Source organism: Sciurus carolinensis, chromosome 2, assembly GCF_902686445.1.
Source record: "Sciurus carolinensis chromosome 2, mSciCar1.2, whole genome shotgun sequence".
NCBI classification, from domain to species: Eukaryota; Metazoa; Chordata; class Mammalia; order Rodentia; family Sciuridae; genus Sciurus; species Sciurus carolinensis.
In genome coordinates, this window is record NC_062214.1 from 123,809,594 (window position 1) to 123,833,230 (window position 23,637).

Consider the following 23,637-nt stretch of genomic DNA (forward strand, 5'->3'; position numbering starts at 1 on the left):
GACTTGTTTATTTTGAGAAAAAAGGTCCCAAACATCAGGCCGTTCACAAAAATAACCCACAGTATCAACTTTAGAAAACAAATAAAGACCATTACACTAATTATTCTTCTAGAGGATGCACTTAACATGCCAACTCTCATTCACAAAAATACATTGTTACATTTGTGTTGAACAGCCCCACACTGGACTATTATGTGGGGGATAACACACATACCTCTAACTCAAAGCTGCTCTCAGGTGCTACAACTAAATGAGATTGCCTTTGCAGTTAGGGAAGCAACTACTGAAATCATGTATAAATGGAAAGAACTGTACTCCCTGCATAACAAGAGATTATTATGGAGACAGTTGATAAAAACCATACATCCTTTTTATTGTTAAGTCATAAAGAGGTATCAAAATTAAAAGCAAAAATTACAGGGTAAGACTTAACAAAACTACTAGGAGCGTCAAAGGAAGTGAAAATGGGACTAGGCGCAGGGCAATATGAATTAATGAACATGGGAAGGACAAAGATAGGGAGAACAGTGAGCATGTGCTGAAGATACTAGGGGAGAGGATCTGGTGAAATTTTGATCTTAGACAAGCGCCTAGGTAAAGAAATAATGGGATAAGATTTCTAAACCCCACTATGTGCTTAAGAGTCATCCTCGCCATTGGCGCTGTCTCTGTCATCCTCTCCTTCCTCTGCCTCTTTTTCATCATCCTTGATCAACTCCAGCTGTGAGAAACAGACACAAATAGGATGGAGTTAGAGGCACTCCATGTGTCCCTGGTCCCCCCTCCACCACCTCTTTCTTTCCTTTCCCATGGTTTTCACCTGGTCATCCCCCCGATCTTCATTATCATCATCATCCAGTAGGTCCCCCTCCTCAGCAGAGTCATCTGCACCCCCCTCAGACTCCATCTTCACATTAGTTTCATCTTTCTTCAGGGAGCTGCTGCTCTGCTCCTCTTCTGATTTATCATTCTTCGTCTCTACTGGAAATAAGAAGGACAAGTCTATCTAATTGTAGAATCACAACACCTCCCACACAAGTGAGTTTCCCAATCCAAACACCCCAATATTCATTTAAAGTTACTTCACAGTCCAGTAGCTGAACATACTTTTCAACTATCTTAGGTAACTAAGCAATTTCACACAAAAGAAGAAAGACCTTTACCTGCTTGTTTACTCTGCTCCTTTTCAATTTTTTCCAGGCTTTCCAGAAGAGAGTCCACTTTTTGTTTTATTTGGGTCAGCTCCTTCTTAATGGCCTGAAGGTCATCTCCTTTCACTTTAATACAAACAAAATCTTAGATTATATTCAAATGGATCAGAATATACCTACTACTAGACTACACCAGAAACCAAAAGGAGAACAGTGATATACATGTTTCTGCTTTAAAAAAACAATCCTAATGCAAAAAACTAAAAACAATACAAATCCTAACATGGAATAAATCTGAACTTAGTATTTTAACTACATAAAGAAATATTTCATTAAACAAAAATGGGTGACTCATTTACCTAAAGGTTTTTTAAAAATTAGCAAGCAGCTGTTGATAGAACATACTCTAGAATAAGAGTCCTAAGCACAACCTTCACACACTATTTTGATTGTGCAAAAAAAACGCATAGAAGCTGAATACTTCATTAATTTACCTAATTCAAAACAAGACAAACAAGAAAAAACCAGAAACGCAAAGCTGAAATAATAACACGTACACTTTCCAGACTTAGAAGAAGATCCCCGTTGTCCACTCTTAGAATTGAAGCCACTTTTGCCCCTTCGAGAGGTGTTTCCTGATACACGCTGGCGTTTAGAGGGCACTACAGCCCTAGCAATAGGAGGAGGAGGAGGAACACGTGCTGGGTAACTGTACATCCTATTGGACAAAAAAACAATGCACATTTAAAACCTCAATTATCTGATATATTATTTTTAACACTCCAGCAAGTTTCAAAAAACATTACATATATACATGTATATGTTATGATATGGTTGATTGACTTTAAGTATTGGAAATAAGTTATTTCTATGTTTATTAATAAAATATTTTTAGTTGTCAGTAAATTTTTTTTTTTTTAAATTTCCATTTATTTATATGTGGTGCTAAGTTTCTAACCCAAGGACTCACACATGCCAGGCAAACAGTCTACCACTGAGCCACAACTCCAGCCCCAGGACTCTTAAAATCAAATGACTCAAATAGAGGTTTTTAGTTGTTAGTCAAATTCATGATGTTTTCAAGTCACAGAAAAATACAAAGCATCACAAAAGATCGTAGGTTGAACCACAAAACTGCCAATGACTCTTTTTTTGGTACCAGGGATTGAACTCAAGGGCACTTGACTTTTAAGCAAATCCTCAGTACTTTTTCTTTTATTTCAAGACAAGGTCTTGCTCAGTGGCTTAGGGCCTCACTAAGTTGAAGAGGCTAGCTTTGAACTTGTGATCCTCTGCCTCAGCCTACCCAGTCACTGGGATTACAGGCATGCACAACCGCACCTGGCTCTCAGCAACCATTTTTGACCAGTAAAACTCCACAGCTATTTCTCATGGTTGAAAGACTCACAGAAAAATGCTTTACCTGGATGTCAATAACACTAATATTAAACATGTGACATGAATATGCCACTGTCAAGTCAAACTACATTTATGATAAACTCCATTAATAGCTCCAATCAAAGAGGAAGGTATGATGGCACATGCCAACAGATGGCTGGGGGAGGAAGTTGGTAACTGTCAGGCCAGCATGGGAAACTCTTTTGTGAAATTGTTTCAAACAAAAATCAAAAAATAAATAAATAAAAAATAAACAACAGGGGTGGGGGAATAGATCAGCAGTAGAGAACTTGCTTCACATGTGCAAGTCTCTGGGTTCAAGCCCCAATACTAACCCCCCCAAAAGCTGACCCTTTGACATTCCTAAAGAAAAATTTCACCATTCCCATAGCAAACAAAAGAAAAAAAACAGCAACAAAAAAAACTGCTTGCATGGAACCTGTCAAAATAAAAACGGGAAGTACCTGGATGGTGGAGTGACCCTGAGTTTAATACCCATACCAAAATATCAACAATCAAATAAGAAAAAACCAACAACCACCATCAGCCAACTGGTCTGCCTAACTCCAAAGGTTTTAAAGAACAAATGTGATTTATTAAAACAACCCTGTTCTTTTACAAATCACCTATAAGGCCACATCTCCCCGCTACATGTCTATATGATAGTGGCTAATTTTCTGAATACTAACATCCTAGGTGAAGTGAAAATATCAATTTTAGCAAGTACAGTAGCACGTGCTTATAGTTGCAGCTAATGGGGAAGGTATTTACAAATCTAAGGGCAGCATGGACAATTACTGAGATGTCTCAAACAAACAAGAGTTTAGGATGTAATTCAGTGATAGAACAATTGCACCATAATTGCTAGTCCCAGAGAACTAGGAGAATGATGACTGCACACTAAATCTGAAATATGGACACTTAAGTGGTAATATAAAAACAGGCATGAGTTGGGCAAAGTCTATAATCTTTAGGCTTAGGAGGTTAAAGGCAGGAGGACTGAGTTCAAAATCAGCCTCAGCAAAAGTGAGGCGCTAAGCAACTCAGTGAGACTCTGTCTCTAAATAAAATACAAAAATTAGGGCTGGGGATATGGCTCAGTGGTTGAGTGCTCTTGAGTTCAATCCTTGGTCTGCCTCCACCCCAATCAAGCAAAATAAGATTAAAAAAAAAAAAAAATTAAGACATTTTGAAAGAAATTAAAAACTAAGTATTTCCCACAGCAAATTTCCAATATGGTTCCCAAATCCCTGGGGCACCAAAATCTCCTTGACTATTAACCCATTTCAATCATTAAACCAAAGTAGTAGAAAACTTTGAAAACTCAGAAAACTTTACTATTAACCTATTAATAATAATTGACCCTGTGTACAGTTGCCCTTGCCCAGAATCCCAGTGACTTAAGAGGCTGAGGAAGGAGAATTTTAGGTTCAGGATCAGTGTCAGCAACTCAGTGGAACCCTCAGTAATTTAGCACACTGATATCTCAAAACTGAAAAGGCTGGGGATAGAACAAGGTTTTAAAGCATGACTTAGTTCAATCCCCAGTAACAAATAATGATAATCATCATCTATACTCTCCTGAATGTTTACTGAATCACCATACCTATTTCTTTTCTTTACAGATAAATAATTTAGGTCATCCTTCATCATGCAACAAGTAAAACTGGTCCACAATCCCTCAACAAAATTGCCAAAATATGCTAACCCATTTTGAGTATTTGCCTGTAACATGGGAACACCTTCTCACATATACTTTGAAGTGTTTCTAGTTTATAATACAAAATAAAGACAATGGAAAAAAGTCTAAGTTCAGTACAGACCTTTCCCCTCTACCAAGTATTGCTAACCAGTAGTTAAATCAGGAGATGCAGACAACATAAAAAACAGGTAATAGCAATTTCTCAAGTTTCAAAAGGAGCTCTCTCTCTCGCAAACTTATTTTTCAAATACCATTAATTATACAATTACTTTCCCCTGAGTACAACTCTGGTTTTACCAAATTTAGTTTAGGTATACAACTGAATTCTAATTTCATTTAAACAATAGGAGGTATTAGGGGGTATTTTTCTCACATCCATTGTTTTTAATTTACAATGGAAAACTTTCTAGATCAAATTTCTTCCCATATGCTTTTGATTTTCCTGAAAAAGCAAGAGATTTTGAGTCACAATGTCCAGGTTTTAGGAGGCCTAAGAACTGCTTGCACAATGTTGCTAAAAATCTGTGAATGTGTGCTGGGGAGATAGCTCAGCTGGTAAGAGTGCTTGCCTCGCAAGTGCAAGGCCCTGAGTTTGATCCCCAGTACGGGGGGCGGGGGGGATCAGTGAATGTACCTACAAAAAGATTAAAAATCACAGATGGAGTAATAACAAATCTGGGCATGGTGGCACATGTATACAACCCAAGATACTCCAGAGGTTGAGGCTGGAGAGAATTTCAAATATGAGGCCAACCTGGTTAAGAGTCCCTATCTCAAACATTCCATTCAATCTGAGCAATACAAAACCAAATCCAGAAGACTATGTGTTTATTTCTAAGAAAGATACTTTTAATTAGAGGCACCAAAAAGGGGGAGGGGGGACATAAATTCAAGAACAACAGGATGGGAATCTAAAGTAGTAAGTAGTAAGAGCAAAAGAACAAGTTTCTTCACAATAGCTGTACAAATTACTAGTTAAATTAACTACCAATTGATTACAGGCACCTATCTCAAACTCTTTAGATAGGTGTGACTCTCTACAGATACAAACCACTACATTAACTTTGCTTGGCTCCTGCCAATAAATTCCAACTTGAGATAATCTGTTCATTCTATTACTAATTCCTTGTCTATGGTATGTTACACTGCTTATTCAGAAGTTTGTAATTCTTTTTCTAAAACTTATTAGTGGGGGCTGGGGATACAGCTCAGTTGGTAGAGCGCTTGCCTCGCAAGCACATGGCCCTGGGTTCATACCCCAGCACCGCAAAAAACTAAAAATTAAAAAAAATAAATAAATAAATAAACCTTACTAGTGCATTAAAGATCTCCTGCTACACGATTCAAGTGAATCTAAAAACCATTAAGTAATTAAGGCATTCAGTAATTATTATCCTTGCCTGGACATCTCATTCACAAACATTAAACAATGGGGAAAACCTACATGAGTAATTGAAACAGCAAATTTCCAAATCATTTCTCAAAAGCATAAACTTTCACACAACTGTATGGATCATACAACTGCTCAGAAGACTGCAAATTCAACAAATTACAGAATGGAATCACTCAAGAAAAATAACTCCATAGAACATACTTTTTGGTCTGTCATTCTCTAAACAATAAATTACATACCATTTGCACTGTTATAGGTATTGCTAAGTAATATAGGGAATATTTAAAAGTATGAAGGCGAAGAATGGGGTATAGTTCACTGAGAGAGCACTGAACTAGCATGCACTGGATTCTGCCCTAGCACATCATACAGTTTATATGCAAATATCATGCACTTTTATATCAGTGACTTGGGCATACATGGATCTCCTGTAACCAACCCTCACACTATATCAAGGGGCTATAAATACAAAATTACTGTTCTGAATCCAGATAACATTAATGTACAAGATAATATCTCTAATTTTCAGAGTAGAGCTTTTTACTTTGTGTTTAAAAAGATGTGCTAAAAATTTCTATGTAACATGTTTAACATAGATTACATTAAAAGATAAACACAAAACTGTCAAAATGACACAAATCAAACTTTTCATAACATAGTTGGCAGTTTTTTTTTTTTTAACTGCTGGATTTTTATAATTTATTTCTAAATTAAATGATTCCTAAAGGTTATCCACAAGTATCTGACCATAAAAAACATGCTCTCTTGGTGGAGTCTGGTTAGAACTAAACTGGATAACTGCAAGCCCTCTTTATCTGAAACATAAATGGGCTAAGTGGTAAATGAGTACAAGAACAACACAGGGTCAATACAAACAATTTTTTTATTGTAGTGCCTTGAGATAAAATTTATATACCATTACAACACACCCATTCAAAGTATATTATTCCACAGGTTTTTTTATTGCCGTTTGATATTTTTTTTTTTTGTAACAGATTGAACTCAGGGGCACTCAACCACTGAGCCACATCCCCAGCCCTATTTTGTATTTTGTTTAGAGACAGGGTCTGAGTTGCTTAGCAACTCACTTTTGCTAAGACTGGTTTTGAACTCAGGACACTCTTGCCTCAGGCCCCCAAGCTGCTGGGATTACAGGTATGCACCACCACACCCAGCACATATTTGATTTACAATATATGCAGTTACGGGGGGGGGGGGGGGGGGGAGAATCACCACAATCAACTGAACACATTTTCATTATACTAAACAGAAACTCTACACCATTTATCAGTCATTATTCACCTTAGCCAACTAGTAAATCTACTTTGTTTCTATGAATTTACCCATTCTGGACAGTTCATATAAATTCAACCTTACAACAAAGGCTTTTCTCACCTTCTTTTACCAAGCCTTTTTTTTTTTTTTTTTTTTTTAAGATTCACCCATGTTATAGCATACATCAGTACTCCATTCTTTATTAGTTTTTAGTTATACATAACACTAGAATGTATTTTGACATATTATACATACATGGAGTACGAGGAGTACAAATTTCCATTCTTCTGATTGTACATGGTGAGGGATAACATTGGTCATGCATTCATAAATGAACATAGGAAAGTAATGTCTGATTCATTCTACTAACTTTCCTATTCACATTCCACCTCCCCTACTTTCATTCCCCTTTGTCTAATCAAAAGTACTTCTACTTTTCCCTACTCCCACCTCCTTGTAGCCAGTTAGTATTCACCTATCAGAGAGAACATTGGGCCTTGGTATTCTTGGTTTCGGCTTATTTCACTTAGCATGATAGTCTCAAGTTCTGTCCACATACCAGCAAATGCCATCATTTCATTTTCTCTTTATGGCTGAGTAATATTCCATTATGTATACATATCACATTTTCTTTACCCATTCATCTGATGAAGAGCACCTAAGATGGTTCCATAGTTTAGCTATTGTGAATTGATTTGCTATAAACTGATGTGATAGTGTCTACAGTATGCGCATTTTAACTCCTTAAGGTATATAACAAGGAGTGGGGTAACTGTGTCCCATGGTGGTTATATTCCAAGTTTTCTGAGTAATCTCCATACTGCTTTCCAGAATGGTCAAACTTTAACGAAAATTCTGAACATAGTTAGATCCTCACACCACATAAAAATTACATAAAGTCACAGTGTTTCCATCTACAACCAAGGGAAGGGAGGGGGTGAAATAATCACCCCCCTGTAGGTGTTAAAAACTACTCAAAGATCTAGAATGGGGAATACAACATGCTATCTTCCTACTACAAAGAAAAGGAATCAAGACACATGTATATGTATTCTAGATGTTGCAAATAAATAACCACCTGAGGCAAGAAAACAGTGATTTGAATTCTTGGGAAGGTGTGTAAACAAAAATCTAAACGATTGATGGCAAGACAATTCAAAAATTCCCTTGAAAACTTTCTAAGCCAAAAGCACTGGACTATCACGCAGGTTTCTATGGAGTCCTAGCTAGTTCATCAAACAAGACAGTGGTAAGAAAGGAAATCCCACCGTCTGACACTCTGGCCCCCTCATACTCCCAGCGGTTTAGGAGGCTGAGGCAGGAGGATTGAAAGCCAGCCTCAGCAACAGTGAGGTGCTAAGCAACCGAGTGAGACCCCGTCTCTAAATAAAATACAAAAAGTAGGGCTGAGGATGTGGCTCAGTCTAGTGCCCTGAGTATCGACCTCCGGTACTGCTGCCCCCCTGCAAAAGAAAGGAAGACACAAGCACCGTGGCTTTGTTTTCATACATAAAGGTTTACTTCTATGGTGACAGCATTTCCCAGTCATAAGTAACCATAGTGGTTTCTCACAATGTTCTAAAACCACTCTTCCGCTGGGTGCAGTGAAGACACCTCTGTACCAACCACTCAGGAGGCTAAAGTCACACAGTTACAGATTCAAAGCCAGGCTGAGCAACTTAGCAAGACCCTAAGAAAATTAATTAAAAAGGGTTGGGATGGAGACTAGGCTTAGTGGTTGAGGAACCCTGGGTTCAATTCCCAGTCCCTGTCCCACAAAAAGTTCTAAAATTATACTTCCATTTGTGACTAAGGACCCTTTTGCAAAATTATGTATTTCAAACTGTCAGCATGGTTCCATTGTATTTTTGTTCTTTTTATTTACAGAGACTTACAAATTGAGTGGCATCCCCAGTCCTTTTGATGGGTGTCACCAAGCTACTTAGACTGACCTGGAACTATGATCTTCCTGCCTCTGTGTCCATAGCTGATGGGGATTGCAGGCATTTGCCATGAGGCATGGGACAATTTTTATTTTATAAAAAGTGAAAACTGTAAAATATTTATGAAGTTTATACACCACAACATGTGGCATGATGGTACACACCTATAATCCCAGCAGCTTAGGGGGTACAATCAAGACAACAGTGAAACCAGTCTCACCAATTTAGCAAGACCCTAAGCAGCTTAGGTAGACCTGGTCTCTAAATAAGATATATTTTTAAAAGGAGGTATGGGCACCTGGGGCAATAGCTTAGTGCTTATGTGCCCCTAGCTTCAATCCCTAGTAACAAAAAGAATATATACACCCCATTCTTTCAAACATTTTTATTTTATAAAGCCAAACCAGCAGAATACTTTTTTTAACTTAAGGATTAAATTCCTTATGAGGATTTGTCAACAAAAACATCTGTTTGTGAGTGTGGGTGAGAGGGTGACTACAAGGGGGCATAATTAACTAATTTGAGGGAGATTTAGAATGATTTCTATCTTGATTATATTGATGCTTATATGATTATGAATTCTATGAACCAAATTTTATTTCAAAATTATAGGCCTGGTGCCATGGCACAAGCCTGTGATTCCAGTTGCTCCCCAGGCTGAGGCAAGGTAAAGTGAGCCTCTGCAACACAGCAAGGTCCTGATGCAAAATAAAAGTAAAAAGGGCTAGGGAAGTAGTTCAGTGGTAAAGCACCTTTGGATTCCCTGGTGTGTGTGTGTATATCTTGTCTCCAATTTATGCCTTCCCATTTGTAATTCAAATCTTAATTTCTTCTACTACCACTGAAGCATATTACTGAACTATAAACAGAATGTCTGACACACTTCACCTCTCCACCCTTTGAACATATTTTCACAAACTTTCCACAATATTTCCTGCTTATTGTTAATCCCCTCATCCTTTTTTCTTCTTTTTTTTTTTTTTTTTTCTTTTGGTATTAGGGATTGAACCCAGAGGTGCTACATCCCCAGCCCTTTTTAATTTGAGAAGCAACTCATTAAGTTGCTTAGTACCACAAATTGGTGAAACTGTTCTCAAAATAATGATCCTCCTTCTGGAGTTTCTTGAGTCACTGGGATTAAAGGTGTGGGCCACTGCACCTAGCCTCTTTTCAGCACTCTAAAATCAACTTAGCACATTCATTCTCATTATCCCTATCATTAACAATAGTACTGCTGCAGGGTGCAGTGGTGCACCTATAAACCCAAAAGTTCTGGAGGCTGGGGAAGAGAATTCAAAGTTCAAAGCCAGACTCGGCAAAAGTGAGGTACTAAACACTCAGTGACACCCTGTACTGCTATCTCTTACTCATCCAATGCCATGGTTTAACAAAGCTATAAACAGATCACCTCCTGAACCTGATTTTAAAAACTGCCTACTAAACAAATCTACAAATGGATGTCTAAAAAGTTAAGTTAAATTTTACATTTCCACAGTTAATCTGTGACAGTCAACCTTCATCCTACTTCTGATTTCTCAACTCTCAAGATGAATTAAGAAATGTCAGCGCTAACTTCAATATTGAACTACTTTTCTCCATTGCTGTTACCACAACTTGCATCCCACCCAAAAAGCCCTCTTGCCTAGATTAATTCTATTAGCCACTTATTATCTATAATAAGAGTGATCTTTTAAAAAATGTGTGTGTGTGTGTGTGTGTGTGTTGGTACTGCGGCAGTTAGTTTTTTGATTTTTTTTTTTTTTTTTTTTTTTTAAATGGGGATTGAACTCAGGGGCACTCCACACTGAGTTACATCTCCAGTCCTATTTTGGATTTTATTTAGAGACAGGGTCTCACTGAGTTGCTTAGCCCCTCACCATTGTTGAAGCTGGCTTTCAACTCGTGATCCTCCTGATTCAGCCTCCTAAATTGCTGGGATTAAAGGCGTTAGCCACCAGGCTCATCAGTACTGGGGATTGAATGCAAAGAGGCACTAACAACTGAGCCATAAGCCCCATCCCTTTAAAAAAAAAAAAAAAAAAAAAAATATATATATATATATATATATATATTGACAGGGTCTTACTGAGTTGCTTAAGCCTCCTTAAGTTGCTGAGGCTGGCTTTGAACCTGATATTCTCCCATCTCAGTCACCCAAGTCACTGGGATTACAAGTGTGCGCCATTGTGTCTGAATTGTAAAAAATATTTTGAAGACCCTTCTGTTGTTCTACTCGAAACTTTTCACTGTTTTCCAGCCTCATTGGGAATAAAAGCTAAGGACATGTACCATGTGTTAATGTGCTCTCTATGACTTAACTTCTGTATTCTCTTAGAATCATAACAATATTTGTTGAGTAAAATAAATGACTTTTCTAAACAGTCTTTCAGGAAAAATTTAGCACAAACTGCAATGAACAACACATAATAAACTGAACACTACATAGCTGGAATGTCAGCAGGGCTGGCATTCTTATTTTCTAACTTGATGAAGACTACCTTGATGAAGGACTTTCCCCTGGGGGAGGGGAATCAGACAAAAACTGACTACGTAAATATACTAAAAAACCAGAATCTCTTTAAAATCATTTATTAAAATCTTGTGCCTATGATATAAGTGACTGAGGGCAGCTAAACATGTTCTCTCGCTGTAAGGAAACCAAAAATGCAAATTTCTACATTTTGGTACTCCATAATTCTACCCTCCTTAATGAACACTGCTAATTCCAAACATTAATAGCACACTTATCACTGTAAGATAATAACAATAGCTCCTAGAAAAGAAAAAATCATGTTAACTGAACAAGTATATTCTATTTTGTGGATTCACTTCTTTGATTACATTTCTTCAGCTTATAAACACATATCACCATACCTATCAAACAGGTAATATCTACTTCTCATTTCTTTGCCAATAACAATGGTTTCCTTAATACTTTCAATATTCCTTATAAGCTTTGATTTACACCTGAAGGCTAGAGATAGGGAGTGTAGCAAAATGGTAGGAGAGAGCTTCCCTAGCATGCACAAGGCCCTGATTAGATCCCCAGCACAAAACAAAAAATAAAACTGCACCCTGGATTTTTAAATTTCCTACTCAAAGTCCAGGCTTTAGTTTATCACTTTAAGTGACCACTTCTCAACTCTGAATCCTGTAAGTATAAGTACTCTAGACATGCACAACATACAGACTATTTATGTTTTCATAGAAAGATATAATGGATAGCACTGCTCTAGTTTATGTCCAATCATCTATTTATCTATAATATCAAAAGCTAGCTCAGGGGCTGGGGAGATAGCTCAGTCAGTAGACTGCTTGCCTTGCAAGCACAAAGCCCTGGGTTCGATCCCCAGCACCACACACACACACACACACACACAAAAAAAAAAAAAAAAAAAAAAAAAAAGCTAGCTCAGTGTTTATAATTTATTCTCTAACAAAACCAAAATTCTTATGAATTCTAGTAAGTGTTCTCAATACAAATGGATAGTTATACAACGCCTCTCCTCATCACAAAGCAGGATGGCGAAATAAGTTGGAACGAAAAATAAAAGCTTAAAAAAAAAAAAAAAAATGCCATTATGGGGACTGGGGAGAGAGCTCAGTCAGTAGAGTGCTTGCCTTGTAAGCACAAGTCCCTGGGGTTGTTCGATCCCCACCCCCCCACCCCCAAAAAAAGCCATTATGAAATATTCTATCCGGATACTTCTATGCAGAAGATAAACAATTTGTATAATCCAACCCAATGCCAAAATGTTTAAGGAGTTAAGCACAGTGGCACACGCTTATAATCACAGCGATTCACAAAGCAGAGGCAAGAAGACTAGAAGTAAAAAGACAGCCTCAGTAAGATGAAGAGGCCCTTTTTTAAAAATACAAATGACTGGCAATGTAGTTCGGGGTAACAGGGGTCCTGGGTTCAATCTCCAGTACCAAAAAGACAAATAAAGGAGGGGCTAGGGATATAACTCAGTTCATACAGTGCTTGCCTGTCAAGCACAAGGCCCCTAGGTTCAATCCCCAGCACCCCACAAGAAAAAAGGAGTGGGGAAAGGATCTGAATACATTTGTAAAGAGATAAACTGGTGTACGGACATAAAATAAGACTCAATATCTTTAGTTGAGAAATGGCAAATCAAAATCACAATGAAACCACATGGTGCCTATAATCTGAAGCAACTGGTTCACAACTCAGGAAACAACCCCAATGCCTAATAACTGATAAATGGATAAACAAAATGGTATTATTCATACAACGGAATTCACTAATAAATAAAAGCAATGGAAGGCTGGGGTTGCTGCTCAGTGGGAAAGCACTCACCTCACATGAGGCACTGGGTTTGATACTCAGCATCGCATAATAAATAAAGGTATAAATGGAATGTACTCATGCAAGATTCAACATGGATAAACACCATAATGTTTTATTCAAGGAGTGAAAAACATAAGTTTACGAGAAAAGACATACATTATCCTTTGAACATCAAGGTCCAAAGGCATATCTATGGATTATTGGTTTCTTTAGGCCTAAGAGTAGGGAGGAACAAAAATTGACTAAATAACCACAGATTTACTGGGGATGACAAAATGGTCTAAAATTAGGCCATGGTCATATTTGCAAAAATGTATATATTTAAAAAACCATACACAGTTTAATTTAAGGTGTGTGGTATGTTTCCTAATATCTCAAAAAAGCTAACTTAAGAGGGTGGGGGGAGTAACACCAGTCAGATACAGTACTCCCAGTAACTTATGAGAGCCCGAGGAAACAGGAATACAAGTTTGAAGCCAGACTCAGCAACTTAGGGAGACGCTGTCTCAATATTAAAACAAAAAGGGCTGGGGATGTGGCCAAGTGATTAAGCATTCCTGGGTTTAATCCCCAATACAAAAAAAAAAAAAAACCAAAGAAGTTGTCAAAGATTACCTGGATGAGGACTGCCCTGGAATTAGATAAGTATGTAAGTAGAATAACTCAGTCACAGTATTGTCTCATCCAGACTCAAAAGTTTGTCCTTAAAAGAATTATATCCCATATAATGAAAAGGAGCATAGCACAAAATATAAAAAGGAAACTAGAGGCTGGGGTTCTTTCAGTGGCAGAGCGCTTGCCTAGCATACTGAGGCACTGGGTTTGATTCTCAGCACTGCATATAAATAAATAAGTAAATAAATAAAGGTCCCATCAACAATTGAAAAAAATACATATAAAAAAATGAAACTAGCCTAAAAAAAAAGAATGCCAAGTGAAAGAAAGAACATTACTATCAAAATTCAAAGTCAAATAAAAACAGGAATACATTTAATGTATCTATACTAATCTATGTCATCATCTAAAATCCTATTCAGATTCACACTACACAATGAACCAAGCCAGAAATGGTGGCATGAGTCTGTAATCCCAGTGACTTGGAAAACTGAGGCAGGAGGATTACAGCTCAGTGGTACGGTACAGCATCCCTGGGTTCAACCCTCTGTACCAAAAAATACATAATAAGAAATAAGTGAAAAAGAAGCAACCAACAGTAGTACTGAATAATTACAAATATTCCCCAAACTCTCTTCTCCATCTATTTAAAAACCCTAAAGTTCTCTAATGCATGACATTCCAAACAAAGTTGTCCAAATTTCCCAAAATTTCAAAATATGTATCTCAGTGCTCTTCACACAGATATAAAAACCATCACTCAGGTCCAGCACTGCACAAGATTATCACAATAAAGGTGGTTCTTCCACCCATATTCTGTTTTGACTTTTTAACTTTTGTCTGTCTAGAACAAACTAGCAATTCAAATATTACTCTATGCCAGGCATATAGCCAGATGCTGTGATTCACCCCTGTAATCCCAGAGACAAGAAATGCTGACAGAAGGAACAAAACCAGTCTCAGCAACTTAATGAGACCTAGTCTCCGGGGAGGGGGAGGGAGAGGGGGAGGGAGAGAGAGAGAGAGACACACAGAGACAGATCGTGCATGGTGGTGCATAACTGCAATCCCAATTCCAGCTACTCAGGAGGCTGAGGATAGTGGATCACTTTTTCTTTTTTTAGGTGGTGCCAAGGATCAGACTGAGTGCCTTACATGTGCTAGGCAAGGCTCCACCACTGAGATACAACTGCAGACTGGATCACAATTTTGAGGACAGCATAGGCCCTTCCTAAAATTTTTAAAACTTTAAAAAGGGCTAAGGATTTACTTCAGTTATTAAAACAGCCCCGTGGTCAATCCCCAGAATGGCAGTGTGTGGAGGGTGACATTTTCCCTCTTTTGTGTATCTTGCATTTTCATCTTTCATCACAACTAGTTTTCTCTGCTGGCAACCAATACACTAGAGCAAAATCTGTTTTTCCCCAATAGTAAAGGCAACCCTCTCTTCCTGTATCCATTAACTACATAACCTGCCACCTAATCACACACAAAAAAAAAATCTTAGCTTTTGATTACTTTCCCTATAAGCACCTGATGTCTTTAACCTGATCAGTCACATCAAGATTGATTCAGATTATCTTCTCTACCTTTTCTCCATGCCTACATTTAGACAATTTACCTACTTAACCCATTTTCTCCAAGTTTCATTTTTCTAGTCATGCAATTATTTCTAAGATGTCAATTCCCGCAACATCTTGACATGTCAACATTTCTTTCAAAAGATAGCTTGACTGCTCCGTAACACAACGTGAACCCTCAATTCTTAGAGGTATTCTCTCACCTTCTCCTCCTAAAAACTTATTCTCAAAGGCCAACTTCAAATTTAGTCATATGTGAAAGTACTCTAAGCAAGCTCCATAACTTTAACAGAGAAGGTTTATTATAGTCTTTGGGCAAAAACAATTTATCAATGAAAAATTCTGCACAAAGATAGATACATGGTAGCCTGTATTCATTTCAGTTCTTTCTTCAAAGTTTAATAAACTGTTTGCTATGTGTGCTGCTGGAGGATAAACCCAGGGCCTACAGCACATTAGAGAACAAACACTTTACCACAGGGTCGCACCCAACCTCTGAATTCCACCCCCCACCATGTTTTTTCAATTGGTTCTAATGATTGAACCAAAGGTCACTGAACCACAAATCATATTCACTTTTTAAATTTGAGCCAGGTTCTCTCTAAGTTGCTCAGGACAGCCTCAAATTACAATCCTCCTTATCTCAGCCTCCAGACACTGGACTACAGGTCTGAAGTGGGCTACCATACCTGGGAAAACCTGCGAATTCTTAGTGTACTTGGCCTTTCTATTACTGATGTGCTGGCATAAACAAACAACTTGACATTCCAGGCACTTATACATTATTATTACATGCCATAAATAATAACTGCTGTTATTTACAGAGCACTCAAAAGAACTGAAACCAAAATCATCTTGAACCAGGGTCTTTTGCTGACCAGGGTTGTTTACCCTGTTCTCAGATATCATACTAGAAATCCTCTCTTCAAACCTAATATACTACTCTATCATACTTACTGGTTCCACCAAGTTCTCCAAGAAAAAAAGAATCAGAATCACTCTGCACATAACTGAATTAAATTTTTTTTTTCAATTAAGGTTCCTTTCATCATTTGGAATCTTCTAACTCAGTGGTATCTAAAAAAGTTCCGCAGTATCACCACTAATTTAAGAACTAGTATGGGTATTCACCTTCTAAATGAAAAGTTGGGGACACGACATATGTCTGATTTTTTTCCAGAAATGTACATGGTCTTATAAGATAAGAAACAGGTCAAAACAAGTCCCAATACATGGAGGAAAAAAAAAAAATTGGTAGATGCTCTCCTAGCATGTGTAAAGTCCTGTGTTGGATTCTGAACATTTAAAATCTTTTATATTTCTTAAGCATCATACTTTTACTGCAAACACTATTGGAATGACATCTAAAACACACTGAGAAAAAAAATTTTAAGTGAATTGCCTGAAATGACTAAAAAGCGTTTTAATGAAACTGGTCCTATAAGAAAACTTTTTCCGCAGAAAGTGCTGTCACAACAATTTTCAAATTGCACACTCTGTCCTGTTATCCTTACTGCCAAAGACACTGGTACTTGGAATTATCCAGGGGTGCATTACCACTGGGCCACGTTCCCACCCTTTTATTTTTTGAGACATTGTTTTGAGAAATTGTTTAGTGCGTTCTGAGCTGCTGAGCTGGTCTAGAACTTTTGATCCTCGTGCTTCACCTTCCTGAGTTGCTGGGATTACAGGAGTTCAGGTCATCTTTAGATAGAAATACCCATATACACACGCACAAAGATATCTATATGTAAATCTTATACAGAAATGACATCAATATTTATTTCAATGTTGAAAGCTACTTTAGGATCTTGTAACTAATGCAAAAAGAATAATGAACTGGTATGACAGCTAGCAGCAAGGAGTCTATAATATATATATCAGGAGACACTGTGACATGGAAATTTGCCATACACTGGAAATCTATGCATCGAAGAACTTACAGAGCTGCAAGCTAAGTAAGTTACTGAAGTAACTTAAGAATCAATGTGGTCACAGTTCTAATCTATATTTTTAGTGGAAAATGAAACTTCCTAATAAAAATCACATAGGTATGTGATCACTAAAGTGTTAAGATAAAGTGTAGAATAGGTAATACCAAAAATCGGTAACCATACTGCACTGTAACATTAAGTGTACAATGCATCCCAGATACTCTCCTCAGAAAACAGCATAATAAGTACATTAAGTGACTAACATTTTTTTGAAATACTGAAGATTGAATTCAGGGTCTGGGACATGCCAGACAAGTATTCTTACTAAACTACATCCCCAGTATTATGTATTAGGACTCATTTATGTTTTGAACTTTTGATTACTCTCCAGTTTAAAGTTTTGGGCTGGAGTTATAGCTCGGTGGCAAAGCACTGCCTAGCACATGTGAGGCACTAGGATCGATCATCAGCACCCCATAAAAATAAAATAAAATAAAGGTATTCTTTACATCTACAACTAATTTTTTTAAAAAAATAAAAATTTAGTGTTTTGAGTACTTGACCACTCAGTCATGAAAACAACCACATCACAAATTGTTAACTGACCTAAACAAAATGCAATGTTAACCTACCTACTTTCTAATTGATAAACTAGAAGTATCTCCATGCAAAATACTTAACACTCTCATAGTTCCTGTCAAAAACGGTAGGCCATTCATGATTAAAGGAAAAAATATTATGCCTCCTCTCCCATCTACACCAATGAAGAGGGAAAATAAAAACCTAAATCTAATAAATCCTTTAGTAATTCTCAGGAAATCCACAAGGCAAAAGAACACAAAATAAAATGTATGAAGTTTGATATGTAGAAAACTGATCAGGTACTGGATGACATTATGTGGCAACTCATTATTCTATTCTCATTTACACACATTTAATAAATATTTTGCGAAGTGAACTGTTCCACAGTTATAAAGAGAAAAAATGAATTTGCCATTTACAAAACTACTTTTTGATAGAACCCAGGGTTCTTATGCTGAATCGCTAACATATATCAAAGACCTGAATCTGTACACCTAATTTCCCAGCTACTTGGGAGGTGGAGATAGGAAAATACAAGGATGTCATGAGCCCTCCCTAAGCAACCCTGCAAGAGCTTATATAAAAATACTAGGGCTGGGGAGATAGCTCAGCTGGTAGAGTGCTTGCCTCGCAAGCACAAGGCCATGAGTTCAATCCCTAGTACCACAAAAATAAAATACAATAAAAATACTGAATAAAATAAAAACAGGAGTTCAATCCCCAATTAAAAAATAAAAGTATCTTCAGAATGGTTTACATTTCTCCAAAGAGATTCCCCATCAATTCCTATACAACCAAATATTTCTGAGATTCTATTTAACCTATTATTTCCCAGATAAGCATTCACCTACAGAATACGCCACATTCCACATTAAGGGTTCACTCTACCATTTTTTACACATCTACTTTATAAAACAAAGGTTGAATTCCCCAATATAAGTCACCAACACATGGCTGTCATTGCAAAGTCTTGAATGAACATGTTCATTTTCCTACCAAAAACCTCAGCACTCTAGTGAAATCAGTTCATCAAGTGTTACCTAGTGGTTACATCAGTCATCAGAAACCGTTTCCTATTGGCTGAATGGAAGAATAATAAAAGTATGAAGGAGAGATTATCTAAAAGCTTATTTTAAAAAACTGAAGAGTAGGACCATCAATCAATATGATTAAGTAGCAAATATAAGAAATCTAAAAATATTTCTGCATACATATGATTTCTATACCACTCCCTAAAATCTATCTCTACTCTTAAATAATTTTTCCAAATACCTCACATAGAGCAATGGTTTTCAAACTTAAGTTATTTATAGTGGGATAATATGAAGTTTATCCACCTCATGAAGAAAACAGATAAGTAATGGGTACAATGGCATGTGCCTATACTCCCTGCAGGAGGATTACTAAATTCCAGGCCAGACGTTATTAAAATAAAAAATAAGGGCTTAGAGATGTGGCTCAGTGGCTAAGCACCTCGTGGTTAAATCCCCATTACCCCCTCCTCCAAAAGTAAGTTTTTCCACAAGGACAATCAATCATCATCACGAAGGTATAAACTGTACCACTGCTAAAATTTTCTAAATGACAAGACTGAGTCCAAAACATCTCTGAAATTCTATCAAAACATTCTAGGATTTTCTTAAAAACAGTCATGACCTAGACACACTGTAATAATTACAGAAATAAAGCCATTTCTTAATTCTTTTATTACTCCCAGTAATGACTGCACATGTTTGGAAGCTTTAAAAAAAAAAACAGCAGGAGCTGGGGTTATGGCTCAGTTGGTAGAGTGCCTGCCTCGCATGCACAAGGCCCTGGGTTCGATCCCCAGCACCACAAAAAAAAAAAAAAAAAAGAATTCCTGGTGTGTGTGAGCATTTAGAATGCAAGTAATTAGTGTGTGCATTAAGAGGGGCTATTTCAAAACAATTTATCAGGTTTTATTGTCTTCAAATCACTTAACCAGTGATTTCAGTTTTGGGTGTGCTGTTGACTCCTATACCTTGTATGAACTCAGGTGAAATAAATATTTCTCTTCCCTAATATAGGAATTACTTAAATGCTCCATAAAAGGAGAGACAAATCTATCAAAACTGTTACATATATTTAGATCAATTATCACTGTTTAGAAATGCTCTAGTTTGTTTGATTTTGGTTTTCTGTTGTTCTGGGGATTGATCCCTTGGGGGGTTCCACTCCAGTCTTTTATATTTTTTATTTTGAGACATGGTTTCACTAAGCCGCCATAGTTGAATGAACTCCCAAGTCTCCCACCTCAGTCTACCAAGTAGCTGGTATTACAGGTGTGCATTACCATGCCAGCTTAATAATCGGAATACTGGCATTTTCAAATGCAAAAAGTAGTATACTCCACACTGTATAATTTAAAGGACATTTGTATATGTATCATAGTATACATCATTTCTTTGCATATACTACAGAAGTCTGATCTATAGAAAACTTCTACACATGATACTTTTAGTATGAAAGCTAAAATCAGCATCTCAATGTGGCTAAATTTTAAGTATATCCTTCCATTCCCTGACAGGAAAGTCCTATACTAATTCTAAATCTTACACTTCTTTTTATAAAAGGTTACTGAGCAAGACAAAAAAATTCATCATTAAAAGCCATACATAAACTGGTTCTATCTTTCATTTTCATTGTTATTCATTGACTCCCACAAAGATTAATGCTGTTCTAAAAGTACCAAAGGAAATCTTAATTATTATTCCAACAGTCTTGCGTTTTAGAACTGTATCATATACCAACAACAAAAAAATCTTTAACTCCTATAATAATTTAAACTGTTCATTCTTGTTATGATGCTTATATGTTATTTTTTATTAGTTCATTTGTTAAAAGTAGACTTTAGGATTTTTAAAAAACTTTTTGAAAACACCTAATAATCTTGCTTTGATCTCCTAACAAAATGATTGATACTTTGAAATCAATAATAATGTTTCTCTACCAAGAATACTTGGCAATTGAGGTGAAGTTGTTTCATTTTATATTGATGGAAAGGGAGCATTTGTTCAAAACCACTATTCATTACTACAAAATAAAAACAAAATGGTTTTTACAGTAATTAAAAAAACAAAAAACCTTCAACATACCTGTCATAATAATCACGTTGAAAATCATAGTCCAAGTCAAAAGAGGAGCTGAAAAATAAATACCAAAGGAGATTAATTTGGAGCTATTGAAGTTAATTTATTACAGCAGATGGGGGAAAAACATGCCAAATAAAACATAACAAATAGATTTTTTAAATTAGCATAAAATTATCCCAAATAATCCAAACAATGAATCACTAAATTGCAAACATTTTAGACCACTGCATACACAGAGGTCAAATCAGTAATGCCAACATATAACATTATTAGCTAAAACAAGAACACTAAACAGTACAATAATAAGTAAAACTTATACCACTATCCTTCCCTTTAATATTTCCCAGTTTCTTTGAACCTGAGTAATTACTGAAAGGTTTCAAATCATGCTATAAATACAAAAGTACTCTTTAATTGCAAAAACATCAGGATTTCTAATAAATTCTCTAGGAAACGGGCAAAAGGAAGGTATATTAACATAAATAAAGAATTACATTTCTACTAATAAAAACATTACAATAAACCCTCCCCACATCCAGAAAACAGATAGAGAAGATGCCCACTGATGGACACAATGCAGTTATAAATAATAAAGTTCCGGACCTGAGTAGAGGGGACGGAGAAGGGTGTTCTGGTACTGACCCGTACATCTCCGCTGCAGATCGTTTCACACCTGCTTTTCCTCTGTTCACTTTTGGCTCTGCAGCCAGATTAATATCTGAAAAATACAAAACAAAAAGAAAAAACTCAATGACAAGTCTGGTTGTTAAAGAATTCACAAACTGAAGTGTTTTTTTTTGTTTGTTTGTTTTTTGTTTTTTTTTGGGCACTGCTGGGGATCCAACCCAGGGCCTTGTGCTTGCAAGGCAAGCACTCTACCAACTGAGCTATCTACCCAGCCCCTCAAACTGAAGTTTTTGGAAATACAACCTTATCAATCAATAAAGATCTAACATTGACTCAATCTTGCCTTCCCATATAAAAAAGGTACATAAAAGGCTGTGATTCAGACTTTCATACCTTATGCTCTGTTGTATACCAAACATGTAACATCTTATATTATTCAGACATTACATTAAGTATACCTTTGGCAATCTCTACCCTCAGCTCCAACTTTAAAACTCAACTCCTCTAATAAATATATTAGAATGGGTGAATAACAAGAGATAAAATATCAGGGCACAAAATAATATACTGGAAGTATGGCACTTTCAAATCATCCAAAGTTAAATTCTTATATCCCTTACAAATGAGATCAGCTGTAGACTTCTATAAAATATTCTCATTTGTAGATGGTATTCACAATCAACTGCTTCAGTAAGCAACCTTTACGCCAATGATGAAAGTAAAAATAACAAAAATACTTTTAAACATTTTTTTCTTTGTTGATGGATCTTTATTTTTATTTATTTATATGCGATGCCGAGAATCAAACCAGTGCCTCACACATGCTAGGTAACTGCTGTACCACTGAGTCACAACTGCATTCCCCTAAATACAATTTTTAAAAGATATACCTGACAACCCAGCTACTTTTTCACCAATTGTCTAATAAAGAGATCGCTTCTCTCCCTTATTCTAACAGAAAAACCCATTTATTGAAAACCAATTAACCAAAAGCCAGCTCTCTAAAATTCAGATCATTAAATGACAACTAAAAAAACAGATTTTCAATTCATTGGCTATTTGCTGAATACCACTAGATGAATAAATGTACTTTTGGCAACTTCTTGGTTCACCAACCTCATTTCTAATTTTTAATGTTAACTGAAGTTTATAAAAATCTTGCTTTTATCATTTTTTGAGTGTGAAAACACTAAAGAATTAAATTACTAAAAAAGCAATCCTTAAGATGTAAAACCAAAACAAAAACAGATCCACAATTTAAAAACTCAAAAACAGGAAAATGAATTTACTATCTTTACTATGGCAAAACACAGGTTTGGTTAATGTGAAATTGTGGGACAAAACATCCATGAGAAATAAAATACGAAACCAATTCTAGGAAGTTATTTGAATTGTCAGTATGAATTCATCATATATTTCCTTTTCAAGAAAATGCTGGGCTGAGATTGTGGCTCAGTGGTAAAGTGCCTGCCTCACATGACTGAGGCACCTGGGTTGTATTCTCACCTCCACATATAAATAAATGAATAAAATAAAGGTATATCAACAACTGAAATAATAAATAAATAAATAAAGATTCTGCCTGACTAAAATGGCTTGCAGCAATGAAACACTAACACAATACACATGCCCAGTGTATAGATTGTAGTTCTAAGTCACCTCCATGAAAAGGTGACAGGGTTCTTTAGGGAAATGTAGCAAATTTCAAGTCAAAGCCAGAAAACATAAATGATGTATCTTATGTGGACAGAAGCAAGAAAGCTATGCAACATTATAAGGTTTTTAATACAGAAACAAACTTCATGGGATCTAAAAACTTTGCAATGAGGTAAACCATCAGTTAAAAAAATATGAATTCATAGTGATAAATATACTCTGTAAGAGGATTAGTTATATATATCAAAATTTGAAAAAGACCAGGAATTAAAAGCACGATTTAGGTGGTCTCTGCAAAGTACATAGTATTTCAGGAAGGAATTTATATTAGAAAAATTACCACAAAATGCAGAATT

At 36.3% G+C, this 23,637-nt stretch overlaps 1 protein-coding gene across 11 annotated transcripts in view; it reads right to left on the reverse strand.

The window, feature by feature from the left end:
* Positions 1-352: 352 nt before the first annotated feature.
* Hnrnpc (heterogeneous nuclear ribonucleoprotein C) overlaps positions 353-23,637 on the reverse strand; it is a 58,543-nt gene continuing 35,258 nt past the window's right edge. For 8 of the 11 annotated variants that reach the window (XM_047537473.1, XM_047537481.1, XM_047537472.1 and 5 more), the window contains 6 exons: positions 21,602-21,716; positions 21,002-21,049; positions 1,709-1,869; positions 1,164-1,277; positions 821-981; positions 353-721 (listed from right to left, as the gene is read on the reverse strand). In XM_047537473.1, the coding sequence (XP_047393429.1) occupies positions 638-721; positions 821-981; positions 1,164-1,277; positions 1,709-1,869; positions 21,002-21,049; positions 21,602-21,716 (683 nt within the window). In that variant the 3' untranslated portion in view covers positions 353-637. The remainder of the gene's footprint in view (positions 722-820; positions 982-1,163; positions 1,278-1,708; positions 1,870-21,001; positions 21,050-21,601; positions 21,717-23,637) is intronic. The other 3 variants (XM_047537495.1, XM_047537491.1, XM_047537486.1) reach the window with 3 other exon arrangements.